This window comes from Equus quagga, chromosome 13, assembly GCF_021613505.1.
Source record: "Equus quagga isolate Etosha38 chromosome 13, UCLA_HA_Equagga_1.0, whole genome shotgun sequence".
NCBI lineage: Eukaryota > Metazoa > Chordata > Mammalia > Perissodactyla > Equidae > Equus > Equus quagga.
Window position 1 is genome coordinate 97,228,009 of NC_060279.1, and position 14,123 is coordinate 97,242,131.

A 14,123-nucleotide genomic window follows, 5' to 3' on the forward strand; every position below is an offset into this window, starting at 1 on the left:
CCTCCCCCGCTCGCGCGGCCGCCGCGCTCGGCGCGCCCCCGGGACCCCCTCCCGCCCGCGGTCCCCGCCGCCCCGGCCGCCGGCAGCGCTGGCCCCCGCGCGGTCACACGCCCGGCCACGGCGTGTCACAGACAGCGGCGCTCGCGGGGGCCAGAGGTGGCGTCACACGGTCACACACCCCCACGGGGTCACACACTCCCACGCTGGGTCACATACAGCGTCATGAACATCATCCACATGCACACACTCACACGGAGTCACCCCCTCACATGGGGTCACACGGGGTCAAACATTCAGACTCACATGCAGTTACACACATGCTCACACTGGGTCCCACACGGGCACAGCGCCCGGTAGCATCACACACTGTGACACACTCAGATAGTGCCACCATCACCTACGTGGTGTCACACACAAGCACACATATGTCCAGGCACTGTCACACACTCCCGTGGGGTCACAAAGAGTGTCATATACTCACGCATCATACACGGCCTCACAATCACACAGTGTTACACACTTTTACACACTCAAATTTGTCACATCTGTCACACACTCACATGGGGGTCACACTTCCTGCACGGTCACACACTCATACATCACTCAGTTAGAGGAGGTCACAACCAGCATCTCAACAACAGTAACAACCACAGCCACACTCTCAATGGGATCACCGTGTCACACATCCTTACATGACATATGTGGTGTCACACTGTCACAGTCTAAAAGAATCACACACTCCTGTATAACAGATTTCACGCATGTCCCACACCATGTCCCCCCAGTGTCACGGATGCATCCAGCATCACAGACTGACACACAGTATCACCACAAGGTCACGCAAGAACAGCCTCAATGCTTGCCAGACGTGGTGTCACACAGTCTCACAGTGTAACACGGTGTTACACACAGAAGGGCGCATGGTGTCACTCACAATCATGCTCTCCCTTGGGGTTACTCTCAGTCACACAGGGTCCCGTGGACACATAGACACACGCACAGTGTCCCACACACCTATACACCCACACTGTCCTCCCTCACTTTCTCCCTTGCAGCTTCCTGGAGGCCCTGGGGCGCAGTGTCCCAGGTTGGCCTCGTGGCCCTGGGAGAGGGGGCGTGAGCCAGGAGAGGCTGGTGGGCGTGGCCCGCGCTCGCCCCGCCCCGCCCTGAGAGCCTGAGCGCGGAGGCGGGGCACTGGGGTCCGCCCGCGCCCTTCCTAGACGGCCACACGCGGCCACGCCTCCCAGGCGAAGTGGCGGGCGGAGGGGGCGGTCCTGGGCGGCAGGCGGAGCTGCCCGTCTGGCCACGCCCACCGCGTTCTCCCCGCCCAGGGGCGTGGTCAGTCCGGCCCCGACCCCCGGCCCAGAGGCGGGCGGGGGCGTGGCCCTCCGTGCCGGCCCCGCCCCGTCCGCCCCGCGCCAGGAGGACCGAGAGGGCGGCCCAGCAGCCAGCCAGTTCCCGCGCGTCCTGCGACTCGGCGGCCTCGCACCCCTCCGACTCCGCAGCATGGTCGTTAAGAAGATTGCGCTCTTCGGCGCCACCGGCAGAACCGGGCTCACCACACTGGCGCAGGCGGTGCAAGCAGGCATGAGCTCGGGCGGGCGCGGGGCGCCCCGGGGTGCGCGGGCCATGCCTTAGGGAAGGACATCGTGGGGCAGTACCGAGGCTGGTTGGGGCCGTCCGTGCTTTGGTGTATGCACGGGGCAGAAATGGGGGACGCTAGGGGGTCCAATTTTATGTGAGCCAGGAAATAGGAATCGGCCTGGGGCTCTCCAGTGACAGGTTTAGATTCAGGGCGATTACGAAATGTGGTGGTGGTGGTGGCGGCGGTTAGCACACCCAGGCAGGGCTTCCTAAGCTGGGCATGCGCTCGCCGCCAGCACCGCCCTCTCTTCACAGGTGATAAATCCTCACGCCACTCTTGTGGGGTGGGAACTATATCACTTCAGGTGACAGATGAGAAAACCGAGGCCCAGAAAGTGAATGTCCCGATATGACACAACTGCAAAGTGGCAGTGCCGGAATTTGAAGCCAGCCAATGCTTCAGCGGCCTAAAGTCCACCGGCTCTTGGTTGGGGCACCAAGGCTGGAAGTTGAAAAGGCTGGAGAGTGGGTTGTGGTGGGCATGTAGTGGAAAGAGGAGCACGGAGGCCTGGGTGAAGACTGGGGACACCGGTCCTGGGGAAGTCGATGAGGGCTGAAACTTCGCAGTTTCGGCAGGAAGGGGATGAGCATTCCGTGCCCCACCGTCCAGACTTCACCAACCCCCAGAGAGGCCTGGGACTTCCAGATAGAGGGCCCCACCTTTGCTGGCCTCGGTGATTCTGAAGATATTGACTATCTGGGTGCTCCCAAAGGGCGGAGGCCGCCAAGATCCCACTCTCTGCTGTCTCCCAGCCCAGCCCTCCCTTGGAGGGACTCTACTGGAAAGTTCCCCATTAAACCCACTCTTCTCCCCGTGCCCAGGAGGACCCAGTGAGGATCTTGACATGTGGGATGAGGAGAAACAAGTTTGCTGATAGGCATTTCTGGGGGAGGAAGTAAGAGGGAGAATTTGAGAGGTGCTGAGTCACCCTGAGCAGCCAGATTCCATGTTACTACCTTTTTCTTAATCCTCAGTAAATAACCCTGAATTTCACTCATCCACCCTGGCGGTCGCAGCTGGGACTGCACCCCTGGACTTTGAGAGCTGGGGCCGTGGGGCGACCCTGCCTTCTCTCTGTGGCTCCCACAAGTCTCTTCACAGCCCTGTGCCTTGCGGTCCCCACCAGAAAAAGGAAGGGCTTGAAGTAGCTGGGCGTTTATTTACCTCCATAAATGTCCCTTAGCTGAGTGAACTCAGATTATAGCTGTGTGCTCCTGGCTCAGGTACCTAAAATTGCCTCAGTCTCCCCATCCTCAAAATGGACACTTTAATACCTACCTTGTAGGGTTGTTGCAGTCTGGTGCTTTCCACACTGTGGCTCATAGTGAGTTCCGAAATCTATTTAATTGGTTGCAACAGTATCAGAATGTTTCACATGTTAAATATTGGTTTTATGAAACTTTTGTTTGAATTATATATGTATGGGTTTGTGTATACTGGGTTAGGCTGTGAAATCTATTTTGTACTGAGGGTGGAGATAAAAAAAAAAAACCTTAAAAGGGGTATGATTTTTTCAACATACTCTCAAATAGTTATGAAAAAACTATATATATATATAATCATATATGTATATGTATAAATGCATTTATATACACAGGTATATAACTATGTATGTTATAGATTTATTATATAGACACACAGAAGGACAAAGGAAAAGCAAATATGAAAATCTAGTTCTTGTAACTTTTCTATAGGTCTGAATTTATTTCAAAATAAAAAATTAGGAACCGGCCCGGTGGCATTGCAGTTAAGTTCACGAGCTCCACTTTGGCGGCCCGGGGTTCGCCCGTGCAGTTCCTGGGTGTGGACCTACGCACCGCATTTCCAGCCATGCTGTGGCAGGCGTCCCACATATAAAGTAGAGGAAGATGGGCACGGATGTTAGCTCAGGGCCAGTCTTCCTCAGCAAAAAGAGGAGGATTGGCAGCAGATGTTAGCTCAGGGCTAATCTTCCTCAAAAAAAAAAAATTTTAACAGAAAAATTTAAGTAAAGAATTTGAAAAAAAAAATTGGGACTAGCTTCCCAATGCTCTTGTTCTTTGTAAAATCTATGCATTCTAAAAGTGTGCTGTTTGGTGTGGTAGCCACTAGCTTATATTTAAATTTGTCTAAATTTAAATGTGTGTTGTGTTAAAAAATTGGGAGGAAAAAAACCATTTGTCTGTGGAAAGAGCTTCACATAGCCCTTGGCACATGGAAGGTTCTCGATAAATGTCTCTAGTCACCAATAATGTGACCCTAATGGACACCCTGTGCTGGGCCTGTGTCAAAGCTCTCACTGTCTGTGAGAACAAGTTTCTCCCCCAAATTAGCCACGATTTACTAGGGTCCATTGTAACCAGTGGCAGTTCACAAATGTTCCCATTGGCCCCTTGAAAGCCCCCTCTGCTCCCTGATGTGTGTGAGGGCAGCACAGGTTTTGTGTCATTCCTTTGTGAAAGGTGGTCCACACAGGATGGAGATGCTGGAGATTTCCATCCTCATTTTGGAGAGGAAATTGAGGTCCAGTCAGGGAAGGTGTTTCCTTACTCCAGCCAGTAATAGATGGAGCCGGAGTTTGAACCCAGGTCCCTGGGGCACTAAAGCCTGTGCTTTTGTGTTTATAAAAAGTCAGAGAGAGGGTGGCGAATATGACACAGGCCCTGGGCCCGCAGGGCCCTTGCTTTATTACAGGTCAACATAAGTAGGGCCCTGGAGAGGGCGGTAGAGGATGCTCCAGGCAGAGGGAGCAGCATGTGCAAAGGCCAGGAGGCAGGAGACAGCACAGTGCGTTTGTGGAACTGAAAGTACAGTGGGTGAGGAGGACGGTGCTCCAGCACAGGCTGGAGAGGAGGAGAGGCCACCTCCCAAGGGGCCTTGAAGGCTGTCATGAGGAGCCTGACTTTATCTCAGCACCGGAGGTCATGGGAGGGATCTGAGCAAGGGAGGTACTCTGATAGAACTGTGGAAAGCTCTGTCTGGCTGCCCTGTGGAATATGGATTGGAGGGGGAGGCAGGCCAGGAGCCCGGGGATGCCAGGCCAGGAAATAAAATCATGAGATGATTAAAAGGTGTAGTGACAGCCAACGCCCATACAGCACTGCTGTGCCAGACACTCCCCTGCACATTGTTTTAGTTTTGCTTTTTTTTTTCAGGAAGATTAGCCCTGAGCTAACATCTGCTGCCAATCCTCCTCTTTTTTTCTGAGGAAGACTGGCCCTGAGCTAACATCCATTCCCGTCTTCCTCTACTTTATACATGGGACGCCTACCGCAGCGTAGCTTTTGCCAAGTGGTGCCATGTCCACACCCAGGATCCAAACTGGCAAATGCAGGGCCGCCGAGAAGCGGAACGTGCACACTTAACCACTGCGCCACCGGGCTGGCCCCTAGTTTTGCATTTTTTAATAGCAGCTTTATTAAGATATTGTTCACAACCATACAATTCACCCATTTAAAGTATACAATTGGGTGGGTTTTAGCATATTCACAGAGTTGTACAAATATCACTGTGATCAAGTTAGAACATTTTCATCACCCTCAACAAGAAACCCCTAAAAATCACTCCCCGTTTTTCTGCTTAATCCCTTCCCCAGCCCTAGGCAACCGCTCATCTACCTTTTTTTTTTTTCGCAAGGAATGTTCACCCTGAGCTAACATCCATTGCCAATCCCCCTCTTTTTGTTTTTTTTTTTTACTTGAGGAAGATTATCCCTGAGCTAACATCTGTGCCAACCTTCCTCCACTTTGTATGTGGGATGCCTCCACAGCATGGCTGATGAGTGGAGTGGGTCTGCACCCTGGATCTGAACCTACAAACCCTGGGCCTGAAGTGGAGCACACGGAACTTTAACTACTCAGCCAGGGGCTGGCCCCATACTTTTTGTTTGTATGGATTTGTGTACATTTGTCTGTTCTGGACATTTCATATAAATGGAATCACACGCTATGTGATTCTTTGTGACTGGCTTCTTTCGCTCAGCAAAAACGTTTTTTCAAGGTTCATCCATGTTGTAGCATAGGTCAGTATGACGTTTCTTTTTATTGCCGAATACTGTTACGTTCTATGGGTATAGCGCATTTTATGTATCCATTCAGTTGATGGAAATTTGGAGTTTGTTTCCTTTTTGGCTATTATGAATAATGCCTCTAGGAACACTTGTGCACAAATTTTTTGTTTTGTTCTGTTTTAATTATATATATATATATATTTTTTTTTTTTTACTGAGGTTAGGATAGTTTACAACATTGTGAAATTTCAGTTGTCGTGTACAAGTTTTTGTGTGGACATTTGTTTTCATTTCTCTTGGGCACATCCCTAGGAGCAGAATTGCCAGGTTATATGGTAACTCTGTTTCACCTTTTGAGGAACTGCCAGGCTGTTTTCCCAAGCAGCTGCAGCCTTCCACATTCCCATCGGCAGTGTCTGAGGGTGCCAGTGTCCCCATATGCACGCCGACATTGATTTTCTGTCTTTTTGATTATAGCCGTTCTAGTGGGTGTGAAGTGGTATCTCACTGTGGTTTTGATTTTCATTTCCCTGATGGCTAGTAATATTGAGCATATTTTCATGTGTTTATTGGCCGTTTGAATATCTTCTTTGGAGAAATGCCTATTCAGATCTTTTGCCTAGTTTTTAACTGGGTTATTCAATTTTTCATTATTGAGTTGTTGGAGTTCTTTATATATTCTAAATACAAGTCCCTTATCAGATATATGATTTGCAAAAATTTCCTCCCATTCTATGGGTTGTCTTTGCACTTTCTTGATGCACTAAATTTTGTGTTCTTGAAGCACAAAAATTTTTAATTTTGATTGTGTCCCATGTATCTATTTTTTTCCTTTGTTGCTTGTGCTTTTGGGGTCATAGCTAAGAAACAATTGCCTAATTCAAAGTCACAAAGATTTATGCTGTGTTTTCTTCTAAGATTTTTTTTAGTTTTAGCCCTTGCATTTAGATCTTTGATCATTTTGAGTTAATTTTCATATATGGCGTGAGGTAGGGATCCTACTTGATTCTTTTACGTATGGATGTCCAGTTGTTCCAGCACCATTTCTAGAAAAAACTATTCTTTCCCCATTGAATTATCTTGGCACCCTTGTCAAAAATCAACTTACTGCATTAAACTTTTATATATATTGTTTAAACTTACCACAATCTTGTAGAGTAGAGACTATGATTAGTGTCACTTTACAAGTGAAGGCACCAAGGCCCAGAGAGGTTAAGTGACTTGCTTATGTCATACAGCTAGCTAGTGGTAGGGCTGGAATTCAAACCCAGGGTTATTTGGAGGATTAAATGAGTTGATAGCTGTAAGGCACTTGGTCCTTGGCACATGGTGGGTGCTATAAATATTGTTTACCATTATCATCATCATCTTCGCCCCAGAGTGTTCAAATCTCCCATCATTTGATTCTGAAATACATGATGACAGCTACCAAGAGAATTGGAACAATTTTATTGTTTTTCCTTTATCATTTTTCAAATAATGGATTAATCCTCTGATGTCTACCAGTGAGGACCAATGGGCGATTGGTAGGATCATTCTGAACTCGCAGATTTTTACATGTGTGATGTGTTTCAATTCTTTGCCATCACTATTCTTTTGGGCAAATCATATTACCCGTGATATGTCCCAGTGAGAACATTTCAAGTGGCTTCTGTGTCCTTTCGACATGGCCCCAAGATATTTGAGGCACTGCCGTACCACCTGGCAGATCAAGGCGTTCCAGGCTCGTCTTGTCCTTCCCTGCCCAGCCCAGCATCAGCCATTTCTCCAAGGAGCTCTGGTTCATTTTGCGTGAGAAGGATTGTTGGAGGCTGGCTTAGTCAGCTCGGGCTGCTGTGATAAAATGCTGTAGACGAGGGGCTTAAACAGCAGACATGTATTTCCTTCCATTCTGGAGCCGGGGAGTCCAAGATCAAGGTACCGACAGACTTGGTTTCTGGCGAGGGCCCTCTTCCTGGCCTGTGGACGGCTGTCTTCTCGCTGAATTCGCACATAGTGGAGAGAGACCTGAGGTCCCCTTATAAGGACACTAATCCCATCATGGGGGCCCCATCCTCATGACCTCATCTAAACCTCATTTCCTCCCAAAGGCCCCGCCTCCAGATGCCATCACATTGGGGGTTACGGTGTCGGCATATGAATTTGGAGGGGACACAACCCTCAGGCCGTGACAGAGACCACAATGAATAGTTTTATTTTTTTTATTTATTTATTTTTTTAAAGATTTTATTTTTTCCTTTTTCTCCCTAAAGCCCCCCGGTGCATAGTTGTATATTCTTCGTTGTGGGTTCTTCTAGTTGTGGCATGTGGGACGCTGCCTCAGCGTGGTTTGGTGAGCAGTGCCATGTCCGCGCCCAGGATTCGAACCAACGACACACTGGGCCGCCTGCAGCGGAGCGCGCGAACTTAACCACTCGGCCACGGGGCCAGCCCCAATAGTTTTATTTTTTTAACACCACTATTTGGAATACATCATTTGCCACTATTTCAAACGAAGGAAGAAATAGCTTAGTTGTGAACTTTAAAATGGGCGTGTACACGTAGGTACCAGGAGACAGCGTTAGCCAAGGTTCTTTTGGGACATACTAAGGCAGTGAAAATCTTTAATGGGGGCTGCCAGGTGGCCGAGTGGTTAAGTTCGTGCGCTCCGCTGCGGCGGCCCAGCGTTTCACCGGTTCAGATCCTGGGTGCGGACATGGCACCGCTCATCAGGCCATGCTGAGGCGGTGTCCCACATGCCACAACTGGAAGGACCTACAACTAAAATATACAACTATGTACTGGGGAGATTTGGGGAGAAGAAGAAAAAAAAGAAGAAGATTGGCAACAGATGTTAGCTCAGGTGCCAGTCTTTAAAAAAAAATCTTTAATGACCACAGAGGTGGAGCGTGGCCCTTCAGAAGGAAGGCTGGGGGGTCAGAGACTGTCCCAGTGCTGGGCAACCCTTGGGTAACTCATGTCCTCCTCTGTTCCTCACTTTCCTCTGGGACCATGGATGAGGGGCATAGGCCCGTATGATGCCAGGGATTAACCCTTTAGTTGCTGGAGGGTGCGGAAGTCTGGGGGAGGCCCTTGGAGGCCTCAGTATAAATTATTTAAGAAGAATCTTGAAGCTATGGCCCTATTTTAACAATCGACTGAATATCAACTGTGGGTATGCCAGCAAAGATGTGTGAAGACCACTGCCCCAGAACAGAACCCCTGGGTCATGGATTTAGGGGTTTCTGACACCCTCCAGGACCCAGCCCCTGGAGCCCGGAAGTGCCAGCCCGCAAGCCCACTGACCTGCCTCTCTGCCCCTTTTTGCCCGCAGGTTATGAAGTGACAGTGCTGGTGCGGGATGCCTCCAAGCTGCCCTCAGAGGGGCCCCAGCCAGCCCACGTGGTAGTGGGCGACGTTCGGCAGGCGGCTGATGTGGACAAGACCGTGGCTGGGCAGGACGCTGTCGTCGTGCTGCTGGGCACCGGCAGTGACCTCAGTACTGGGCCCCCCCTCTGCCCACGGCCCCCTCCTGCACCTCGGCCCCCAGCACCACCCCCGCCCCCGGCCCCGCCCCTGCCACCCCCGCCGCCACCGCCACCCACCAGTGACAGCCACTCTCTGTCCCCTCTAAGGTCCTACCACAGTGATGTCCGAGGGTGCCCGGAACATTGTGGCAGCCATGAAGGCCCATGGCGTGGACAAGGTCGTGGCGTGCACCTCGGGTGGGTGGCGGGGTCGTAGCGGTGGGTCTGAAGGATGGGGGGTGAGTACTGGACAGGCAGCCCAGGGGCCTCTGCAAGGCATTGGAGTCATCCCAAGTTACTGTGCATTTAGTGAGCACCAACTGTGTGCCTGGACCTTGCTGGATGATGCTGGGGACACGGTGGTGACCGTACAGCCCTGGACCCTGCACTCATGGGTCTCATAGATGGAAGGGAAATGGTAAACAGAGCCATCATCAAACTGTGACAGGGCAGAGTGGTCAGGGCTGGAATCCAGGGGGCACAGGCAGAGGGGTCAGTGCTGGGATGCAGGGGGCCCAGGCAGAGGGGTCAGGGCCGGGATGGGGGAAGCCTATAGGACTGTGGGAGCTCTGGCCCAACCTGAGGAGAGGTCAGGGGAGGCTTCCTAGAGGAAGTGACAGAGCCATGGATACACAGACCAAGGCTCTACCCTCACAGAGCTCCTGATACGGGGAGACGGACCTTCAACAAATAGTTGCCCTGAGTAAATCCAAAAGACACAAAACCCCTTTGAGTACGCCTGCTTGTGGAGGCACATAGCAGGTGCTAGTAACGCAGAGCTGTTCTTATCAGCTCCTTGTAGAGCTAAGGGAGTGGAGGCCCGGGCAGGCCCACCGGCTCACCGAGCTCACACAGCTCGTGGTGGCAGATCTGGCGTGTGAAACCAGACCGTCTCCATGGTCCACACTCCACTCTGTGTTTCCTTGGGCAGTGAGCTCAGGGATGGTGAGGCAGACCTGGCGGGGCCTCGAGGGCCCGGGTGGGGACTTTGTTTTCACCGTGGGTGAGATGGAACCACGGATGAGCTCTGTCCCCTCAGCCCCACTCTGGCTACACTTGGACAGATCCTAGGGGGCAGGGACAAGGAGACCAGGGAGGAAGTGCTGCCATGGTCCAGGCAGGAGGTAACAGTGGGCGGGAGCAGGCAGGTGAGAAGTGCTCAGCTCTTCTGTGGGCCATGGGAACAGGACAGGAGGCCCAGAGCACCTGGAAGGCCATGGTGAGCCGCTGCAGGGTTTTGTCCTGGCACAAGACTGGCGGGCTGGGGGCCTGGCCAGGCTGTCCTCAAGCCTTGGCTGACCCTGCCCTGTGTCCCTCCAGCCTTCCTGCTACGGGACCTGGCCACCGTGCCCCAACGACTGCAGGCTGTGACCGATGACCACATCCGGATGCACAACGTGCTGAAGGAGTCGGGCCTGAAGTACGTGGCCGTGATGCCACCACACATAGGTGAGTGGGGCTGGGAACCCAGTAGCGGGGGCGCCACCAGCCTGCTCCTTCCGCCCTCTGGGGAGCTCCCCCAGGCCTTCCCTGACCAGTCTGAAGTTGCAGACCTTTGCCCTGCACTTTCTATCCTTCTTCGTGCTTGATTTGTGTCCTTTTCAGTTATCTGTGTTGAAAAGCCGCCCAAAATTTAGAACTGCGGAACAACAAGCCTCTTTTATTGTGACCATCCCTCTCCGTACCCGGAGCTGCCTAGGCTCAGCAGGCAGGTCCTGCTGGGGTCTCCACGCGGTGGCTCAGGAGCTGGGGATGGAGTCCAGTGGGAGGAAGGAGGAAGGCTTCCTCATGGAGGTGGGAGCTGCTGACTGTCGCTGGCACACGGCCCGCTGCCTCCCCCAGCGTCAGATCTCTCAGTGCTGCTTCCGCTGCGTTCTGTTTATTAGAAGCGAGCTACTAGGGCTGGCCTAGATTCAAGAGAACTGGAATGACGCTTCACCACACAGATCAGATATTTTCTTTATCTTCTCTAGCGTGCGTCTCCCTCACTAGAATGTCAACTCTTTGAAGGCACGGATTTTGTCTTGTTTTGCTCGCGACTGTGTTCCCAGTGCCTAGGACAGGGCTTGGCAGGTGGTGATGCTCAGTGAATATTTGTCAGATGAACGAACACGGGGCACCACGCCTCACGGTGGTGGTGTGGAGGAAACCAGTGAGCCACACCTGCACCCACACCCACTTTTCCCCGCCCGGGTCTGGAATCCACACTGAGAGAGACACGGAGTCAAACAGAGGGAGAGAGTCGTTCATTCAGCAAATGCCTCCTGCATGTGGACGGTGTGCCTGGCCACCATCACAAGCCCTGGTAACAAGAGGGCCTCTGCTCTCCTGGGGCTGCCATTGCTAGCGGGGGAGACATTTGCCTGCCAGCTGGCAGAACAGCTTTGCTTTCTGCCTTCTGGGGCCCCGACAGGAGGAGGCCAACACACCTCAGAGGTTCCAAGAAGCTTCGATGTTTAGGTTCAACGAAGCGAGGTGTATCAGGACCCTTTGAGAGTAAGTTGCAGACGGCATCGCGCTTCACTCCTCCTTCGATAGGCATCTCCCAAGAAGGAAAATATTTGTGTATGAACCACGGCACCATTGTTGCACCAGGAACTGCCATTAGCTCTGTCTCATCACTTAGTGTCCGTTCCATATTCAGATTTCCCCAGTTGTCAAAAAATACCTTTCAACTTCTCTCTCGCCCCAAAATCAGGATCCAGTGGAGGACCATGTGTTGCGTTTAGTTGCCCATGTCACCTTTAATCTGGAACAATCCTCCACATCTTTTTTTTTTTTTTAATATTTCTCATAACATTAACCAGGCCAGGTATCTTTCTGAATGCCCCACGTTCTGGATTTTTCTGGTTGTTTTCTCAGAGATTCAGATTAAACACTTTTGGCAGGAAGGCCACCTGGGTGAGGGTGTGTGTTTCTTGTTGCACGTGACTCCAGGTTGTCCCTGTCCTGGTCTGCTGCGTTCCATCCCTAAATTAAGTTGGTCTCTGTCAGATGCTATTTTTAATTATCACGCAGCCACTAGATGCCCTCGTAATAGCCAGGTCATGCCTGAACGCTATCCCCACTGTCTAAGAAAGACCCAGTCGTACCTCTGGCATCAGGACACAACAATTCCTTGTTCGCTCTTACAGTGTCTATAAAATGCAGGCCCACCCTGCGACATGTCACTCAGCCGTCCCAGGGGGTTCAGAGAAAGGAAAGCATCCAGATAGAGGGACCAGAGCAAATCTAGCCTTTGTCACTGGGAAGTGACCCTTTACAACCCTGGGAAGTGACTTCCTCTCTCCGAGACTCAGTTTGTCCATTTGTAAAATAGAGTTAATAATAGTTCTGAGCCCATTCTCTGCTTTATTTCTCTCCACCTAACACAGTGTCCATGTTGCTTTCTTACCTGATTAGTTGCCTCATCCTAGTGAATGCCTGCATGCTGAGGACAGGGCTTCTTGTCGGTTTTGTCCCCCTCTGGGTGCCCAGCACCTGACACATGGGTAATCAACAAGGATTTGTCAAATGAATGAAGTAAAGGGCATAGATTAGTGCCTGCACATGGGAGGGGGTTCATACCTTGGCGACTCGCCTGCCATCTGGGCTGGGCACGCGGGAGGCACCCTGGGACGGCCACTGGAGGGATCACGTGTTGGGGGAGGGAGGAAGGACGTCTGCTTCATCCCGCCCCTCTGTCTACCTAGCCGGAGACCAGCCGCTGACTGGGAAGTACTCAGTGACCCTGGATGGACGAGGGCCCTCGAGGGTCATCTCTAAACACGACCTGGGCCACTTCATGCTGCACTGCCTGACCACCGATGAGTATGACGGCCACAGCACCTACCCCTCCCACCAGTACGAGTAGGGTGCCAGCCCCACCCCAGAGGACGGCATCCTGGGAAATGGAGAACAAAGGAAGGGAGCAATAAATCCTGAGCCAAGAGCTTCAAATTATTCTAGAAGACCCAACTCTGGGACTCTTCCTCTCTCGCTGTGTCTGGGTGTCTCAGTGTCTCTGTCTGCCTCTATGTCAGATTTTCTGGGTATTCATTCATTTATTTCCCCAGGAACAGTTTATTGACTCACTGTGCTGCGCTCAGCCCCGTGCTGGGGACCCAGTGGTCACTGTGAGGACCTGGTGGTGACCCTGCCTTCACAGATCTCACAGTCCAGTGGGGAAGACAACCATGTCCCTGACAGTGACAACCCAGATGGCCAGGGCTCTGACAGAGGAAGCACAGAGGGCTGAGGGAGCCCAGAGGGGGTACCTGACCCAGCTTGAGGGACCTTCTACAAGGTTCTGTAGAAGAGGGGATGTCCCACCTGAAACTGGGTTTGGTAAGAATGAGCCAGGAGAAGGTTCTAAGGCTTGATGGCGTTCTGGGCAGAAGGAGCCACACAAGCAAAGGCAGGAGGCTGGAAATCACATGGCCCTTTTGAAGAACTAAAATCCACCCCCTACAGTCCTAATACTTTTCTCAGAGGTGAGGAGTGGGCAGAGCTAAGAGGCTGTTCCATGGACAGAAGAGTCATTGTGTAGAGTCGTCAAAGGTTTGAGCTTTATTCTGAGGTTTTATGCAAGGAGTGGAGCAGGGGAGAGGTGGGGAGGGGGCCCAGTCAGGTCTGTGTGTTATAAAGCTTCCTTTGGCTACCATGTGAAGGTGGATCGGAAGGGACAAGCGTGGAGGCTGGGAGCCCCAGGGGACCAAGGCAGAGGCCTGGAGGAGGAGAAGAGAGAGTGCGTGGAGCCTGGCAGCCCAGGGGGAAGGGGAGGGAGGCGTCCCGGAAGAAGCATAGCGCTGTAACCTGGGGGTGGGGTTACAGCGGGGCCACCCTGAGAAAGGGACCCTGGAGGAGGAGGAAGGGGAAGAATTGCCCCTTCCTAATCATGGCCTGCCCCACCCCCTACACACACACACTATTTCCAGACCTGCCTGAGCTACTCCTCTCACCCTATCTCCAGCCTCCCTGCACCTAGCCCCATAGCACCTCCCCT

At 52.1% G+C, this 14,123-nt stretch overlaps 1 protein-coding gene across 1 annotated transcript; it reads left to right on the plus strand.

The window, feature by feature from the left end:
* Positions 1-1,418: 1,418 nt before the first annotated feature.
* BLVRB (biliverdin reductase B) lies at positions 1,419-13,082 on the plus strand. Its single transcript, XM_046680188.1, has 5 exons — positions 1,419-1,585; positions 8,947-9,111; positions 9,248-9,337; positions 10,460-10,588; positions 12,832-13,082. Exons 1-5 carry the CDS (start codon positions 1,507-1,509, stop codon positions 12,990-12,992), a joined length of 624 nt encoding a protein of 207 aa, XP_046536144.1. The 5' UTR covers positions 1,419-1,506; the 3' UTR covers positions 12,993-13,082.
* Positions 13,083-14,123: the final 1,041 nt, after the last annotated feature.

Coding starts and splice junctions, on each gene's coding strand:
- BLVRB (XM_046680188.1), top strand. CDS start 1,507: ATGGTCGTTAAGAAGATTGCGCTCTTCGGCGCCACCGGCAGAACCGGG. Junction 9,112..9,247: donor GGGCACCGGCAGTGACCTCA/GTACTGGGCCCC, acceptor GTCCCCTCTAAG/GTCCTACCACAGTGATGTCC. Junction 9,338..10,459: donor GGTCGTGGCGTGCACCTCGG/GTGGGTGGCGGG, acceptor GTGTCCCTCCAG/CCTTCCTGCTACGGGACCTG.